The 19,205-nt window shown below is 39.2% G+C and overlaps 1 protein-coding gene across 1 annotated transcript in view; it reads left to right on the forward strand.

Annotated features, from left to right (window-relative positions):
* zanl (zonadhesin, like) overlaps window positions 1-19,205 on the forward strand; it is a 45,899-nt gene that overhangs the window by 14,700 nt on the left and 11,994 nt on the right. Inside the window, exons 22-40 of the mRNA XM_062384256.1 lie at window positions 237-382; window positions 1,976-2,119; window positions 3,309-3,416; window positions 4,497-4,666; window positions 5,058-5,260; window positions 7,074-7,218; window positions 7,356-7,603; window positions 8,568-8,745; window positions 9,217-9,325; window positions 9,838-9,932; window positions 10,513-10,689; window positions 11,309-11,517; window positions 11,619-11,763; window positions 11,985-12,082; window positions 12,248-12,394; window positions 12,487-12,645; window positions 12,827-12,954; window positions 13,106-13,377; window positions 13,462-13,670. Of these exons, the coding sequence (XP_062240240.1) occupies window positions 237-382; window positions 1,976-2,119; window positions 3,309-3,416; window positions 4,497-4,666; window positions 5,058-5,260; window positions 7,074-7,218; window positions 7,356-7,603; window positions 8,568-8,745; window positions 9,217-9,325; window positions 9,838-9,932; window positions 10,513-10,689; window positions 11,309-11,517; window positions 11,619-11,763; window positions 11,985-12,082; window positions 12,248-12,394; window positions 12,487-12,645; window positions 12,827-12,954; window positions 13,106-13,377; window positions 13,462-13,670 (3,090 nt within the window). The remainder of the gene's footprint in view (window positions 1-236; window positions 383-1,975; window positions 2,120-3,308; window positions 3,417-4,496; window positions 4,667-5,057; window positions 5,261-7,073; window positions 7,219-7,355; window positions 7,604-8,567; window positions 8,746-9,216; window positions 9,326-9,837; window positions 9,933-10,512; window positions 10,690-11,308; window positions 11,518-11,618; window positions 11,764-11,984; window positions 12,083-12,247; window positions 12,395-12,486; window positions 12,646-12,826; window positions 12,955-13,105; window positions 13,378-13,461; window positions 13,671-19,205) is intronic.

A 19,205-nucleotide genomic window follows, 5' to 3' on the forward strand; every position in this document is an offset into this window, starting at 1 on the left:
ATCTCCTTATTGTCTTTATTCCATAATCCTAGAAATCCAAATCCATCCTCATTGATCCTTCCACAGATCAAACACGTGGAAGGATCCACTTGCAATCCACTTGCAATATGACCTGTTATGTATCAAATTCGAAGAGCTGACAAGACTCTTTATTTAATTTGTAGCAAACATTACCTGTACCTGTAGCTATTGTTTAACGTGGGTTTTATATCATACGTCCTGTATCCCTCCGGCAGGTAAATGGACGGCGGGTGGCCCTCCCTCACTCACCCTCCCCTCTCATGACTATCAGCCTTGCTGGTCAGTACATCACCCTGCAGACACCCTTTGGTCTGCGGGTGCGTTGGGATGGAAACCATTACGCCCAGATCTCAGTTCCTAGGTTGGTATATAGATTTGTTTAAGAAGTAATAGCGACACAGACAAACACTATGTAATAACCAGTAACACTAAAGTAGGAATCAAGGAACTAAATGTAACTCATTTACTTTACTAAATCTATCCAGCATGGTGTCAAAAAGCCAATATATTTTTCCCAGCAGTGTTCAAGGTTTAGGGAAAAATACCATCAAAAGAGTTGTATCTTAACACTTAGAGACATTTAAGATAATTTCACACAACACATACAAGCCAAATTTTACATAAATGTGGATTATTTTTTACTCCACAATGAAAATCTTGTCCTTGTTTCACTAAAATTCCATCAAGTGAAATTCTACTTCTACTTTCTTTCCTCTGATCTTCAAAAGTCCTTTATGTGAAATCTTACATAATGTGTAACATTGATCCTTGGCCTAATGGACTCAAGACAGGTTGAAACATTTTCATCTTATGCCGATGTGTCTGCCCCCAGATTTGGCAATAGAACACATTCTTTACTCAGGGAGATGTGCGGACACCAAAAATAAAATCACATAAGTAAAATGTATGGATTCAACATCTTTACTCAAGTGAAAGTATGAAAGTACAAAGGATGAAAGTAAAAAGTAAAAATAACAAAGTACTCCTCGGTTAGGACTGTCACATGACAATTTAAATTAAACCACTCGTACTTCAAATAATACAAAAAACAATATACTACAAACATGGGTTAAAGCAAAACAAAATTTGTGATTTGTCATTTTCTAGGAGAAAAATGTGTAGGCTACGATGGAATGTAGTAACATTTTAATAAGACAAGGGTTGTGTACGTATGCGTCTTGTGTATTCAACATTATTTCTGATGTTACTTTCTTCCATGTTGTTACTCCTTGTCATGGACATATTCGCTGTGACTCATCTCCGCAGTTGAGTCTCCCTCTCCTGTCTGTTTTATCTTTATACGCCCTTTACACTTTGTTGTCTATGTTTTGCATGATATGCACCAATTGATACACAGCAAGGAAATGTCTTTTCTGTATTATTGTCCATTCAGTTTAAAATCAGTAATTATATTTTAAAGGCAAGGCTCAATGCTGCAAAATAAAAATTATGAATAACTACCCTCAAACGCATTAAGAAAAAAGTAACAAGCCTGTTTTGAAAAGGGTCTAAAGTATAAATCAATCACAACTAGAAAGTCACAATGATTTGGACTGGTTTCCAATTAAATATTTTAATTACATTTACTCAAATGCAGCCAAGATATTTCGGTCTGCAGAAGATATTAGTCAGATTTTAACTGTTGAAAATCATAGTTTAATATCAGTTTATGCTGTTACATATCAGACGAGAATCTGTGCAAGATGTAGTTTAAAGGTCATGCATATCTGTTATTTTTAGTAAAATTTCAGCATCCCTAATTCCCCATAGTTTGGCTGTATTCTGCAGACTCTATTGATAATGCCCTGATGGATAGGAGCAGAGATTTCTATATTGTAACTATTTGTGTCTAGAAATCCATTAAAGGGCTAAACAGTATTTGTCCTTGTAAGTCTTCTTAAAACATTCCTCCTCATCTTTTAATCCCCTAGTATCTTTGTATTCGGCCCTTCAGCTCCTACAATGCCCAGATGTGTGGTCTCTGTGGTGATTACGATGACAATCCAGGCAATGACTTCACCAAACCAGATGGCACTCTGGAAGGAAATGCCAATGACTTCGGAAACAGCTGGCAGACTGAAGAGGATGAGGATGAATCGTGAGTTAGCACACATCCATCTTATCAATGTAACCGGAACATTTCTGAGAATTTACTTCACAAACTCGATCAGGCAGCCAACTTGAGCTGTGTTTCGCTAATCCTGTGACATACGCCACATGACATACCGCACTCTTCACAATCGTCTATAATACACACCCACCTTATTAGGTGATCTATTTAAGCAGAGGAAATTTCCCATCACCCCCTTTGCTTGCCCAGCTTGTGCGTCAGTATTACTACCAGTTGATTCAGCCCCTCCACCACCCCTGCATCCACCTGTAGGCTCCGACGGGGGGTTACAATTAGTGGATCATCACTCCCATTATATCTATGTAATCATATCGGGGGCAGTGATTAAGTCGAAGCTTATACGCCAAACACTAACCTGTTGTACTTTTGCATAAACGCTTGAATGTGAGTTTTCTGACTGAAATGGTTATTTTGATAACCGATTCATCTGTAGATTATTTTCTTCGAATGACTGATTATTAATTGGATAAAATGACAAAAGCTACATTTGACCCTTTACAGTTGATTTGAAGTGCTCTTTCTATGTGTGTGATGATAATTCCAGTTTCAGATATGTATATTCCGACCGAAATGTTTTCTCTTCAGGTTTATACCACAGTGATGTTTGCTGATGTTTCTTGTGAATTCAGCTTTTTACATTTGCAGTTAACGCTCTTCTTTGCAGACTTACATGTAAAGTGTTCCTAAACTCTCTTTTGTATCAACGAAAACAAATATCTAACATAGTTACAAGCAGCATTTTGCAGGTTCTAATCTCTTTTTGCTCAGCAAATGGAAGCAGCTCAATTGAAAAGCATTTTTGAGGAAGAAGTAGCATGAGCATGTTTAAGCAGAGACAATGCAGTTGGCCCATTGGGCTTGAGTTCCAGGGAAACCCATATATATCATTTCCAATTATTGGGCCAAGTGTCCCCTTTCTACCTCCCTCCAGCTAACAGCCATTTGAGCCAAGGCAGAAGATGACAAATAATACTATTGCAGCAGATTTTATTTTGCCAAAAATATCATATTATCAGCACAAATAAAATGTAGGAAGATGTTTTCAATTACCAAACACCAAATGTCTAAACTCTTGGTGTTTTTAGGGATAAATGAAACTGAACTTGTTGTTGATTTTACGATTTAATGAGCCTGTTGGTTGTTGTCATTTGTTCAGGTGTGTTCCAGGTACTAAACCTGACCCAGACTGTGATCCAGAACTACAGGCTGAGGTAGTCAAACCAGACAAATGTGGCAAAATTAAAGACCCTGCTGGACCCTTTAGGTGAGAATGAACTGCTATAATGTACAGCTGTAAACCATCAATATGTGTGTGTGACAAAAACATGACTTATGGCACTGATGATGTGTGCAGTTCAGTTTTTATTTTTAATGGAGGAATCTCAAGAGCTGCTTGTCCAAAACTATTACAGTGAACACTACATTTGTTTGGGTCCCACGGGTCATGTTGTTGAAATTTAGATAATCAAAGAACACCCAGATAGACAGGCAGACAGATATTTATAGTTTATGTATTGGTTGCTTGACCCTTTAATAAAACATTATATAGAAAACATTTATTTTGAAGGGATGTATATATTTCTGACAATGAATTAAATCTTAGTGTTATGTCATACATTAACCTAGTTAAACACAGAAATCACATAAATTACAAATTTATCCAATTTTAATTTCTTCCTTTTAAACTCAGACGTTTTAAGATGACTATTCATGCAGGGTCCATTTATATATATATATATATATTAACATAGGTTTCAGGAAAATCTTTCCTAATCAGATCTGTTTATATTATTGTATAAACCTTAGCTTTCACCTTAAATCGATAACAGAAGAAAGAAAGCGCCCTTTTATGAGCAGTGTCAGCACTGGGGGTGTACCATACTGTATATTTGTTTTTGAACCAGCTTTAGAACTGCCCAGACAACATGTGTTTTTTTTAAACGATGTGTCTGTAAACAATTCAGTTAGACACATTGTGGTATCCTTACAAAGATTATCTGATTCACTATCATATCTTAGATTACATTTATAGCTCCTTCTTGGAATATAACAAAAAAAAAATCAATGGACTCTGAACCTCTGAACATTTTAGAGCACACAATCTTGGGTCATTCAGGAAGGTAGTCAGATGGTTTCATGCATTTCTGTTAATGTTTACAGCTGGAATCTTAACAAGGAAAGAGCTGGTGACAATAATGCGATGGTAATTAAAACCATACCTCATTTTTTGTTCTGCAGCTCTTTTCTGTCTTTGGTTTCTTTCTGTCATCCCCTGAGATGTTGACAGCGTTGAAACATCTGCCTTCTCCAGCCCCAACTTGATTACTGTTTTGTTTTTTTCCAGGGAGTGTATCAGTGTGGTGGATCCCACTCCATTCTTCCAGAGCTGTGTGTATGACATGTGTCAGTTCAATGGTCAGCAGCATGTGTTGTGTGATCAGCTCCAAGCCTACACTGATGCCTGCCAGAACGCCGGTGCCAAAGTCTTCCCGTGGAGGACTCCAGACTTCTGCCGTAAGTCTTCAGTAGCTTAATGCAACAAACTTACATTAGTTTTTTTCAAAAGAGGCTCTTTAGCTCCAGGTAGGGGCATGCTAAGGATAGAGCCATTACAAATGTATAAATTGTCTTTAATTACTTAAGCACAGATGGACGACAAAGTGTTGCCCGCAGTGCCATTAGCTTTAGCTGTAGACTATTCATTTCTGTTCCCAATTGTATGAATAAGGTCAACTGAACATCCACAACATCTGAAAGTTCAATGCTGATCTCAACATTCACAAACTTCCATTCAGTGTGGCTGCAATAGCAACCATTTGTAAAATATTTTGTAAATCCTTTCATACCATACAGCCTAATCACAATAAATTCATGCAACTCTTCCACCTTGCCTTTGTCCATTCAGCCCTGGACTGTCCTCCCAACAGCTCCTACTCCCTGTGTGTCAGTTCGTGTCCAGAGACGTGTCTGGGTGTGGTTGGACCTCCGGGCTGTGAGGGTGTGTGTGTCGAGGGCTGCCAGTGTAAACCAGGCTTTATCCTCAGCAATGACAAGTGTGTGGCACTGAAAGACTGTGGTTGTGTGGACACCAGTGGAACCTATCACCCTGTAAGTGGCGACAACATATCCTAAATCTATACAGCCCTCTCACTTGAAAGTATTTTGCGGTTATATTATGAAACCTGGATGGTTTCATAGAGAACTCTGGAAATATTACATAACATGATCAGAACAAGCTAGGTATCAGAAACCAAGCAAATAATGATAACAGGAATATTTAATGATTTTGTTGATTTGTGAAAGATCCTGTCAATCATCTACTGCATAACTTGAAATGACTTGATCAGAACCTAATACCTCCTTATTTTTTAACCCACAACTTCATACTTCTCATCACATCAAGAGTGTTGGAAATGCAAAAAAGTCGTCAAACGGTGTAAAGAAAGAAAAATTCACTTTATCAACCACACTGCACTGAAATATGTTTTCTTTGTTTGACCTTACCCTCTTTTGATACCAACTCAATTTTTTCCTGACAAGTTCACCTTTGTTCATTTACCAAATGATTGATAACTGTCTGTGTTATTGCTGTAGGCTCCTCCATGTCAAACATGAACATGGGCTTTATATAAGTTAAGTAAGAGCAATACAGAAAAGCCAGAATATCTTGTTTGAATGCATTTATATAGCACTTCTCCAGTATTAGCAGTAACAAGTCACATTCACCCATTGCACACCATATAGTGAAACTCATCATACATCCCATCCACACACTGCTGTCACAGCCATCAGGGGCGATTTTGGGCTCTGTATCGAAGACATATCTTGAACTGGAGGAGCTGGGGCCACCGTCATCTGCTCATGAATGAATGAGTTGGAAAAGGGGGTAAAATGAGCAAATGTGATCAAGCAGACAGAGATAGGTGTATCTATTAGACCTTACTGTGTTACTGTATCTGCTTGTACTTCATTCAAAGCATTCTAAGGCAACAGATAAATAACATATAATAATCAGCCTTCGAGACCAACTGACTCTGTTTGAGAAATTCTCTCTCTGAAGGAGGTTTCAGCTTCTTGGCTTTCAGCTTGCTAATCACAAATCCTGGCGGCATAACATTTTCTCTGTTACAGTCGGGTCTTGTCAAAGCACAGAGCACTAACCTTATCCAATAGCATTTTTCCTTGGTACTTATACAGTTATACTGCATGTTTCCAGCTGTAACAATAGTTTTTGAGAGAGATTGGTGTTTGAAATTCCGTTTAGCCCATCCCCCCACACTAGGCCCACTGGCTAGTTTTTTTTTATTTCAATATAGAGGAAAAAAATTATTTTTCCACTCCTCCTGGAAAGTACAATATTCCACAGTCTACTTCTCATTTCTTGACTGTCAATGATTTATTTGTCAGCAACATAACAGCTTTGTGTGTGTTTTGTGACCTGACAGACCAACAGCAGGATAGAAAATGTTAGTCTACTGATATATGTTTATGTTTTTATGTTATTTCCAAAGAATTGTCTCATAGCCCATTCCCTATTGCTGCAAGTGATTCTGCCATCATTAATAAACACATAACTTCATTAATTTGTCCCTACTGAACATAATCTAGTCAGTCATTACATTTCATACAAAACACATTTACCATTGTAGGTTACTTTTGTAGAATCTCAATAAGCCATGGTTGAACGTAAATTGTTTTTGAGATAGCAACTGAAAACACAAATATTATATGTGCATAAACAATACTATATTACACAAGAATGTGTAGGATGGTTTGAGTATTACACAAAATACCAGCTACAGGTGGAAGCTTCTGCACAAAGATGTTTTGATCTTGAAAATATCATGCTGGTCAGTTAAAGAGCAATTATTTGTTTGTGGATTCTTAATGTATTATTTGCATTATTATGTGTGTTTATAAGGTGGATGATGACTGGTACGTAGAAGGTTGTGGGCAGAAGTGTGAATGTCAAAGTGGAGGTTTCATCCAGTGTCACAACAGCAGCTGTAAACCAACCACTGAGAGCTGCCAGCTACAAGATGGAGAATATAAATGCCTCCCTCAGGGTATGTTACACGCAGACACACACACACACACACACACACACACACACACACACATACACACACACACACACACTAACACACAAACCATCTAACTGTTTCACCTTAGGTCTTAAATTAAACTTACTTCTCTTGTTTAGGATTTGGTATCTGCTCAGTATCTGGAGATCCTCACTACATCACATATGACAAATTCACCCACAATTATATGGGAGCCTGCTCATACACCTTGACCAAACCCTGCAACATTTCCTCCAACTTACCATACTTCACTGTGGACACCCAGAATGAGCACAGAGGAAGTAATAAGAGGGTCTCCTACGTCAGGGCTGTGGTCATCAATGTAAATGGTGTGACTATCATCCTTGGCAAGGGCCGCACAGTCCAGGTAGGTTACTTGACAGACATGATTCTTACAGAGGTGGAATTCTGCTCGATACAGTAGTCATCTCCCCACTGCATTTGTCACATCTGTAGGAAGAACATGCTTCAGAGAATCTGAAACAATTAGTCAATAATTCCATTAGTCAGAAAATATATCTGCCACAACTCTGGTGATCAATTGATAAAGAAAACAATAGTTGGCTCAAATTTGTTTCTCTACTCTCCAATAACAAACATTATCTTACAGCACTATACATAATTAGGCAAAGACCTTAAAATATTGTAGAGAAACACAACAGCTCCTACAATGAGCAAACACAGTGGAGAGAAAAAACTCAGTTTAAACAGGAAGAAACTTCCAAAAGAGTCACCTGTCTTGACCATTTGGGGTGAGAGGGGAGAGATGGAATAGAGAAGAGATGGGAAAAGAGTAGAGCGAGAGACCCGGAACAGTTGTTAAATGATTTAATCATCATCAGACTTGCTGTTATAATGTGTTATAATCACTAGGTAATATGTAGGCTATGAGGTGGGGGTTGTCATCCCCTTGATAACCTATCAATTCTCATATCCCCTCTCAACCATCCCCTAAGACAGAGAGAGTTGCATCTACAGAAAGAGAATTTGAGTCTGCAGGTGATCATCCCATAATTAGTATTCTCCCGATGGCAGATGATCAGTGGCTTTGGTTGATCAGCTTTTGGCAGGCAGGCAGGATTCAGCATAAACTCAATGGACAAGCTGTGCACATTCATATCTTGGGAGAAAGGAAAGAAAACTTGATAAAAAGGAATGCTTGAAATTGGAATCAGTTTGTGTTAAATATGTTGCCTAATGGTTATAATTACAATAATAACAGTGATACTTATGGTTATAATAATGATATTAATTACAGTAACACTGATAGCAGCATCACTTAATGAGATTGAAAATTAGGCCATCACAATGATTACCTTTCTACTCTTCAGGTCAATGGCACAGTGGTTGTCCCACCTGTCAGTTCTATCAGCGGTGTTAAAATCTTTCTGAGTGGAAAGTTTGTTGTTCTGGAGACAGACTTTGGCCTGAGGGTGCGTTTCGACGGAAACCACCATGCTGATGTCACTGTGCCAAACTCCTACAATGGCCTGCTCTGTGGCATGTGCGGTAAGAGTTCTACATTTTATAAGCCTCTTTAAACAACAAATTCCAGTCCAAATTTGGTCAATTTCCTTATGACAGCTACTTTGACTTTATTTCCTTAAAGAGGACATATTATGAAAGTTCCACTTTTGTAGTGCTTCTACACGTTAATTTGGGTATCTGGCATGTCTACCGTCCCAAAACAACTCCCACGATTTGTCATTCAAAACAGGTCAATCTGAGGAGGGCTGTTTAAGACAGGGTAAAAAGGGTGCTGTTTTAAATTATCCTTGTGGTATTTTGACCGAAATATGCTACAGACATTTCATTAAGACCCCAAGGAACCATATCAACTGTGGTAAAATGGGCATAATATGTCCCCTTTAAGTGTAGCTCTCCAACCTATCTTACCAGGTCCAACCAAAATACTATCGCAAGCATAACTATGTTGATAGATCACTCTGTAGTGAGTCTGTATACTTGTTCCCTCTGCAGGAAATTTCAATAAAAATCCAAAGGATGACAACTTGAAACCAGACAATAAACCAGCTGCTAACACCAATGAATTGGGAGACAGCTGGCAAGTTCCTGACCTGCGGCCTGAGTGAGTCACAGTTTACATTTATTAATACAGACTTGCACTCTCATGTCAGAGACATCCTTTAGAACTCGCTGTTGCTACATTTACGTCTGACACCCACATTACTGCAGAATTTACAAGTCCCTAAAACTGAGACTTTTGGAAACAAATGAAGCGCATATGCTTCCTGATAAACTCTTAACAGTCAACGGTAAACGCCACGTGTTGCTAACTTATTTTCAGTAACAGGTCCACCTTGTCGTCAGTCCAATAAAAGAAATCCCTGCTCTTACTCTTACCTGTTGCTGTTCAGTGTTCATAGTATTTGTTGCAGCTAAACAACCTTAATCCTTAATATCATGTAAGCTTTAAAGGGATAGTTCACCCAAAAATGAAAATTCCCTTATTATCTACAATATTACATCATAATCGCATACCAAATTGCACTGATGACATGTTCATAGTCTCCTCTCTGAATGAGAATTCCACCATAATCCCTTCATTCAGTTTGAATGAATCCTCCGCATCTTTTCCAGCTGCACTAATGGAGGAGAACCTGAAGACTGTGATAAAGAAGTAGAGGAGGAGGCCAAGAAGCCCACCAGCTGTGGCATGATCACTGATCCAAATGGTAACACACACATGCACTCTCACACTCTCACACACACACACACAGCCTGAAAGATGAAAAGAGATTCAGATTGGGACGGTATTGCAAGGTGATTATTTTAGTTAGTTAAGATAGATCCACCTACAGTATCCCCAAATTGTCTATACTGCTTATGTAAGAGCTACAGCCAGGGCCAACATATAGAGACCAAAAAGTGAATAAGGTAGACATCAAACAAAATGTTCAACAGGTCACTAATTTAATATTGTTTACCTAGGACATCATAAAGGCTGGCCCTTGATACTGTGACTAATATTAGTAATAGAGTAGCCTGATACCACACTACAGTATATTGCACATTGCACATCCTCATTCTCTCCTGTTTTGCATTTATATCTTGTATCTTTTTTGTTTTGTTTGTTTAATGTATAGTTATTTCTTTCTTATGTGAAGAACTTATTGTGTTTTTGACGTACTCATTGTGTTTTTATGTTTTTTATGAAATCTTTTCTGATTCTGATTCTGACTCTGAAAAATAATGATGAACTTAATATGTGCCTGGCATTCACCTCTTCGACATCTATGTGTTTTCAATCTACAGGTATCTTTAAGCCTTGCCACTCTGTTGTGCCCCCAAGTCCATACTTTGAAAACTGTGTGTATGACTTGTGTGCGACTGGAGGTCAGACCGTGGCTCTGTGCCAGTCCATAGAGAGCTATGCTGATATGTGTGCTGCTGCAGGAGTCCCCATCACATGGAGAAACCAAACCTTCTGTCGTAAGTCTCTGTGTGTGTCTGTGTGTTGTGCTGACCCTAACCCTAACCCAAAGACTTTTCATTCGACAGCATATCAGAGATTTGCACAAATTTTGATCAGGTTATGAGGGAACATCACCTATAACTGGGACTGCAGATTACAGCAGAAACAGGCACACAAATTATATGAAACCTGAAGCTGACATCACGGAGATGTGTGTGATTTTTCTTTGTCTGCAGAAACCTAACAGTTAGAAGACACAGACTTAGAAAATAGTTTCCTGCGCATATGCAAATTCACCAGCAATGACAATTCCCTGTAAAAGAGAAAAAAAACTTTGAACAAGTAAATATACAACAATGATTTTTGACCAGCCTTTTCTAAACTCTTTAAGCAAAACAACTTCCCAAAACTGTGTAAAATATCTTTGGTGGCAATGTACAAAAAGAGTGTTGAGTTTGTTTGTTTTTTTACATTTACTACATTTGTCAGTAAGACTCAAGAAGTAATTAATGTGCACAAAGAACCATTGGTCTCACAATCGCATGATCTAGCTGCTATATTATTTAGATAGCTGCTGTCAAGTTTTGTTTTGATTGAGTATATAAAGTATCCATCTTTTTGTCTTCCTCCGTCCAGCTCTCAAGTGCCCCCCAAACAGTCAATACAGCCCATGTGGCCCTTCCTGTCCCCAGCCCAGCTGTCAGGACCTTGCAGGCCCCGGTGTCTCCTGCAACCAGCCCTGTGTGGAGGGATGCATCTGTAACAAAGATTTTGTCCTCAGTGGAGACAAATGTGTCCCACTCAGTGATTGTGGATGTACTGAAGACGATGGACGGTACAGGCCGGTAGGTTTTATTACGTAGAACGCGAAGCAATAATATTTTTATTTTTGAGTTTGGTTAAAGGAAATTTGTTTGTGTGTGTGCGCTTGCATACTTGCGTGCAGACGGGAGACACTTGGTTCACAGAGTTGGATTGCTCAGAGCGCTGCAAGTGTAATATCAACAACAACATCACCTGCGAGCCATGGCAGTGCAGCCCTGCACAGGAGTGTAAAGTGATGGAAGGAGTACTCGACTGTCACTCTACTGGTAAATCTAACAACACACTAGATGACCTAAGGGTCACTACTCCTGAAGTCGGTATTTGTATAAAGTGTCAATATTTTGAGAATAATGTGATCATTTTCCATCTTAAAATACACACCTAGACTGGACATCAGTTTACTATTAGCAGTGTCTTGTGTCTTTAGTTGTGTTCGTCTTTTGTACTTGAGCCAATCACTTATCTATTTTTAAATTGCCCTCCACAGATAAAGGAGTGTGCCAAGTGTCTGGAGATCCTCACTACTACACCTTTGATGGTGTGATGCACACATTCATGGGCACCTGCACTTACACTCTGGTGGAGGTATGAGACTAATTTGACCTGTATTTCAAATTTCTATATAAACATGACACACATTTTGCGAGTATGTGCCCATCACTGGTTTATCTGCTATGTGCAATGTGTCAGTTGTAAATCACTCTTCAAACAATGAGACTGGTCTGATATTGGTTATTTTGAATATTTTAGGTCTGTAACACCACCAACGTCACTCCCTTTAAAATAGTAGCTAAGAATGAGGAGCGTGGTCAGCCGGACGCCTCCTATGTTCGCTCTGTCAAAGTCTATCTGCCGGATGATACTGTGGTTGAACTGCAGAAGAGCCGCAGAGTTCTGGTAAGACATTTTTTTTTCAACTCAGGATATAAGATCATAACTGTCTAAAATAGAATGAAATGATCAGTGGTATATTCTTTGTCTTATCATAGCTGAACGGGCGCCGGGTACGCACCCCAGTTGCCACTAAAATGGCCAAGGTGATAAGCAGTGGGTCCTACAATCTGCTGGACACAGACTTTGGTCTACAGGTGAAGTTTGATGGAGTCCATCACCTGGAGATAACTGTTCCCGGAGAATACTTCAACAAGGTATGAAGACGTCCTATCTTTTTTAATGTCCCTCCGATAGATTCCTCAGTGCCAAGTCAGACAGTTAAACACAGAAGGAATAGGAGATTCTAATTATAGTGGCTTGTAATAATTATTATTTTCTTTTACTGGATTTTGAATACCACAAGGCACACTCTAATTCCACCTCCCTACTCTCCAGCTTTGTGGCATGTGTGGTAACTACAACCAAAATTCCACTGATGAAAACCTGATGCCCAACAAGAAACCCAGCAAAGATGTGATTGAACTCGGCAACAGCTGGAAATCAGATGGAGACAGTGATCCTGGGTTAGTGGATTACAACATGGTTTACTTGTAATATCTTGCTCAAGGACGCTTCAAGATGCGGAATGATGAATATATACAGTATATATATGTAATAAGTAACACTGCAAAATGCCAAGAGCCTCAGCCACTCATCCAAGCATTACCTCTATAGCTGTCAGCCGGACACTCGTCCAGACATCCACCCCAACTGCACTGCAGATGAAGAGACACTTTTCGAGACTCAGTGTGCTGAGATCATCCTCTCTAATGGCTTCAAGCCGTGCCATTCTCTGGTGCCCCCTGCAGCTTTTCTGGGTAACTGCATCTATGACATGTGTGAGTATGACGGCATGGAGGCAATGCTCTGTGACAACGTGCAGGCATATGCTCAGGCCTGTCAGAGTGCTGGAGTCACCATCAGCTGGAGGAACAATACCTTCTGTCGTGAGTTCTATTCATCTACTCAACACTTTAATTAAAGTATACACTTTTATGATTTTTATAGTTAATTCTCCTTCTGTCCTGCAGCCCTGCCTTGCCCGCCAAACAGCCACTACTCAGATTGTACTGTCCCCTGCCCACCAACCTGCTCTGACCTCTTCCCCTTCGTCTGCCACCTACCTTCAACCACCTGTGTTGAAGGCTGCCAGTGTGACGCCGGATATGTGCTCAGTGACAACAAGTGTGTCCCTCTGGACAGATGCGGCTGTCTGGACTCAGATGGAGACTACCATGACGTGAGTGAGGCTGACAGATCAGTTGAAACATGAACATCCTGAATCACATAAAGTTTATAATTGCAGTCGGAGCTTTGTTAGTTAATAACTCTTACTAGAGAGCAGGGAGGTAGGAAACAATGGTTTCTACCCTGGGTTCGGGACCCACAGAAGTGTCGACAACTGTGAATGTTCACAAATGATGCACCATTAAGAAATAAATCAAGATAATACTTATTTACTTAAAGTGCAAAATATCCACACAATTATTTTCAAAATTTTCTTCTTTCTTCTTCCACAACAGGTATTAAAGACATCTCTTACACTGTTACGTCCAGTGTATAAATTTCATTGGCTCTAAGTTACATGGCCAAACATCTTTGGATCCACTGCAACTCGTAAAGGCCATCTTATTGACACATGAATGATGGTCATTCACACACAGATTCATACAGTGCATCTATGTGAAATACTTTCTCTATGGGAAGGGGAGTTTTTGCAGTATCTTGTTCAATGATGCATGTTGAATGGGGAAGACAGGGTTCAACTGCCTATCCTCTTCAAGGACAACGACTCTACCGCCTTAGCCACAGACTTATTGTGTGTGTGTGTGTGTGTGTGTGTGTGTGTGTGTTCTGGTAATCATCACGCGATGGGGACCGTTGACTGTTTACACAGTCACGTCATGGGGACCGGTTGCGCTTTGGGGACCAAAATCCCGGTCCCCATGAGGATAACCCTTTTAAATGACTACTAGAGCTACTCTGAAGGTGCCCGTGAAGTTTTAAGCATTGGCCCATACGACATGTTTTTTGGTGAGTGTGAGTGTGTGAGCATTGCTCATTGGTGGCCCTACTGTTTCTAGTTAGTACTGCACCCACTGCTTCACACACACACATCTTCCAAATATGGTTGGGTGCCACCCACTTCCTTGTCCCCATTAGGAATGATTCAAGCAGCGAGGACATTTTCAGCATCAAGAGGTAGCTATCAACAGTAAAAGAAGATTATTTGCTGGAGAAACTAGCTAAGAAGATAAGAACATGTGCAGAGGAGCAAAAGTAAAGCATAAGGTAAGCACAGTTGTATCTTAAATAATTATAAGCAGTGTTGAATCCTCAAATTGCATGTATTACTTGTACCTAGCTAGCATGATTAATAGCTCTGATTAGCTACAAAGGCTAAGTGTAAGACCTCAAATGTTTTACTGCATTTCTATTACTACTTGCATGCATGATGCATATGTGTAGGAGTTTATGTAAACTGAAGGAGACAATCAAGATAAGCATTTCTGAGTTTTGAGTCTCATTTTGTTATGATGAACTTAAGATCAATATAAGCCCTGTTATGCTATATTTAGTATGTTTAAGTTAATTAATAGAGAACATTATAGAGCACAGGTTTTGACTATAGTCAGACAATTCAAATTACAGCTGTTCTCATTTTACACAGTACCATTATACATAATAATTTAAGTCTGACTGTAGCTTCCGCTGAGGGGCTTTAAATTTTAAACAACAGAGGAAGTGTAACCTGGCTGCTCTGGATAACCTCTATTTGGAAGCTGGTTATGAACCGGCCCTTTTAACTTATTTTCTTATTTAACATGGGCAGGTTCATGTGGAAGAGGCAGAGCAGGTTATTAAAGAAACATGCTCAGAGGCATAAATCTGGAATTAAATGATAGAAGATTAAATCTAGAACCTGCAGTTAAGTTAAATTAGCTACAATCACAAATGACAAGTCACTAATATGATAAAATGTCTAGAATAGAAAAGTAGAGCAGTAGGTTATTAACGTCAGGCAAATAAACAGGTAAAAGCTGAGAAATTTTACTGTGAATATTACTTTTTTTGCAGATAGAAAGTTAAAGTGTTTGTACAGCTAAAGCAGGGGAGAGAGAAGTTATTGTGTGATGAGGTCAATGTAATTGAAAGGTGTATTTGTATTCATAAGGCGGTGGTCTAGTGGCAGAAACTTGGACTGTGGGCAGAGAAGGTCTCTGGTTCGTCTCTGGTTCGACTCCACAGAGAGACAACCAAAGACGAACCTGGATTGATCTGTCCAAAAATCCAAGAGTCTCCCTGCCCTGTCTAGTGCCCCTGAGCAAGGCATCTTACTCCCCCAACATCTGCTCCCCGAGCGCCGTACATGGTCGCTCACTGCTCTGTGTGTCCTGCACCAGATGGGTCAAAAGCAGAGATTAAATTTCCCTTCCTTCATGAGTGTGCCTTTGCATGTCTGTGCATGTGTTTGAGACAAATAAATGCATCTTAATCTTAATCTTAATAATATTGAATAGTCTATGGATAATTCTTACATGGTTTTCATTTAACCCACTTCTGTTCTGTGTTGCCCTGGTAGATAAGAGAAAAGGTGTCAACACTACCAGTTATTATGTGGGAATAACACCACATTTGTTGAATTTAAATGAAGTTAAAATAGTGAATCATCTATTTCCCGTATAAAATCACAACAGAAAATAGCTGCTGCTTTGTTTTCCTTCTTACTTTACTCTCTTTAAGTTGCTTTTAAACATGCACTGCAATCTGGATGATACCAAGAGACTATCCAGATAGGGGCAGTTTGTAAAAACGCAAACGCTCCGGATAATCCAGAGTTTCTTCTGTCACCCCCCCAGTAAAAACTCTGCAGATTGTCCGAATAAGCCATTGAGAAAATACAGTAGAAATTATCCGGAGGATTCAGAGCCGGCGAGTAGGCAAATTCATAGTGTTTTTAACAGCTCACACACGTGAGACTGGGATAATAAAAATATCTCAGCATGAAAAATCTCCCTGTTGACTCTTTGTTGATAATGAGGACATATTCAAATGCTTGTAACATTGGTGTAAATGCAAAACTAAATACAATTACATTCTTTTGCCATCATCTTTGATGTGCTGTAAAAAAAAATACTATGCTCTCTGATACTGAATTTGTCATCATGTCATGCCTCTGGCTTGCTCTACCCAGGCGCCTCCTCCTGTCTGAATTCTCCTGCTGTGTTCTTTATATGTGAAAGCCAAACTCCTTCATAATTATTCAGACATAATCATCTCTCATTTAAGGTGTTTTCAGGCATGACCTGCAGGTAAAATCTAAAGAATTGGCTTTAGATTTGACCCGGTTTAGCTTTCACACATGCACAAGACAGATATACGGTGCATATATGTTTGTAGATGTGTATAGTTTATGCAACAACGCACAGGAGTATGCATCATCCTGTAGGCAGGAACGTTACTCATGACAGAGAGTGAAGGAGAATGTTTCTGTAGTTGAATTTTGCAAGAAAAACAATCCTCATGAGGTTTTAGGCAACAACAACAATTTGTAGTACCACAAAATCTTACTAAGCAAACAAATCAAACAATTATTTTAAAGTAAACTCATTTGTTTTAATCTTTTCCTTCAGAAATGCCACCACGGATCAGCAATTCAACATGATACACATCTGCAAATTAGAGGTCCAGTATATTTATGCAGCAAAAGGTAAGGTGGTATCTGCTGTAAATAATCAATAAATAATTATCATTTAAAATCAAAAGAAAAGCTCCAGAGTACATTTAATAGGGACTAGAATGCTGCAGTGGTCAGTTTTGGTTTGTTTTGTAGTATATATTAGCATAAACTCATTGTCAAGGAATAGAATTAATGGATCCTCCTGTTTTATTGAAAATGTTTTTATTGTTTGCAGGATGTGGTATATTTGCAAAGGGTACAATTTGCAAAGGAGACTTTGTTATATATAGGGGGGAGGTCTAGAGGCGGTGGTCTATCGGCAGAAACTTGGACTATGGGCAGAGAAGGTCTCTGGTTCGTCTCTGGTTCGTCTCTGGTTCGACTCCACGGAGAAACAACAAAAGATGAACCTGGATTGATCTGTCCAAAAATCCAAGAGTTTCCCTACCCTGTCTAGTGCCCCTGAGCAAGGCACCTTACTCCCCCAACATCTGCTCCCCGAGCGCCGTACATGGTCGCTCACTGCTCTGTGTATCCTGCACCAGATGGGTCAAAAGCAGAGATTAAATTTCCCTACCTGCATGAGTGTGCCTTTGCATGTCTGTGCATGTGTTTGGGACTGATAAATGCATCTTAATCTGCATCTGCATTTTAAGGATATAATAAGTGATGCAGAATCCCAGAGAAGGAGAAAACTTTACCACCCCTGATGTGCTGCATTCATGTTTGCCTTCAAGTGGACTTAAGAATTCCTAAACTACACTCCATATACTATTTTAAGTTATACTAAGTGGGGCTCTGGTTTTATTGTGATATATTGTGACATTTGTATTTTTTCTTTTTCAATTTTTCCAATTTCTCAAGTATTGATGCCTTCAGAGAAGATGGCTCAATTGGTGTTAATGGAGAACCCCACCTTTGTTTATTTGCCCTGGATGACATCAAAGAAGGAGAAGAAATCGCCTATAACTATGGAGGTGAAGACTGCCCATGGCAAACACAGGTATGTAGCACAGAACACAGCAAATACAATGAGTCAAGTATCACAACAAATAGTAGAATGAGAAATATGTGGACCTAATTTGGCTGTATTAATATTGTTATAACCATGTACACGTTACATATACAAAAAATACCAGGATTGCCTATCACAAGCTGCTTTAAGCTGCTATGTATGAGCGACCACTTAGTGTAGTGAAAATAACAGGAACATGAAATAACAAACAGGAATCTAATTTACAAAAGTTTTAAGAAGCTATTGAAGGTCAGTTTAGATCATTATAGATATTATGTTACTGAACTGAATGATCCTCTATTAACACTGCATCCTAGCAGGGTTGTCTACAAACCTCTGCAAGCAGCCTGAAGCTCTGATTATGATTTATATGTGAAATAGTGCAGAGTGTCCAAACTTTTCAACTTCCATTGGATGAATGGAAAAGTCATTGATTCACCTGCATTAGCATAGATGATATTAGGATATTATAGGTTTGTCACTTTAGTGAATGCAAACAATAGCATTGGTTCATTAGAGATCTCAATAATGTTTTAACAATGACATACCCAGCAAAACCTTTTGTCGCTTGTGTTTACATCAAAGACTACTGATGTCGTTGCAGGTTTTTGCGATGACCACTGGTTATGTAACAGCTCTTGGAGGGCTGTCCCAATTAGATGGGGAAGATTTCAACCTCTGTTTCAAGGGGCAAGAATACCCTCGAAAACAAGGGGTAGGGTTAGGGTAATGGGTTTGGGCATAATTAAAAAGCATTGAAATGCTATCACTTTATATGTTAAAGAATCAGGGTCATTTGCCAAATGTATCCAGTCCTGCTTATGACATGGATGTAATCTCAAAACTTTATCTGAATAGAAATATTAGAATATAATATAAGTAAATATTGGGAACGTTTTACTTTTGTTTACAGACGACCAGCATCACTGTTAACACCATGGAGGAGGATGATTCAGATCCTGTCCACTCAGAGAGTCTGATGGCTTGTGCCTTTGGGCCAAAGATCACACCTGAAGAGGTAAATTCATGTCCATCACTGTTTTATCATTATATGATCACTCTTTGTTCCGAGTTTGTGT

Source organism: Platichthys flesus, chromosome 24, assembly GCF_949316205.1.
Source record: "Platichthys flesus chromosome 24, fPlaFle2.1, whole genome shotgun sequence".
In the NCBI taxonomy this organism is placed as follows: Eukaryota; Metazoa; Chordata; class Actinopteri; order Pleuronectiformes; family Pleuronectidae; genus Platichthys; species Platichthys flesus.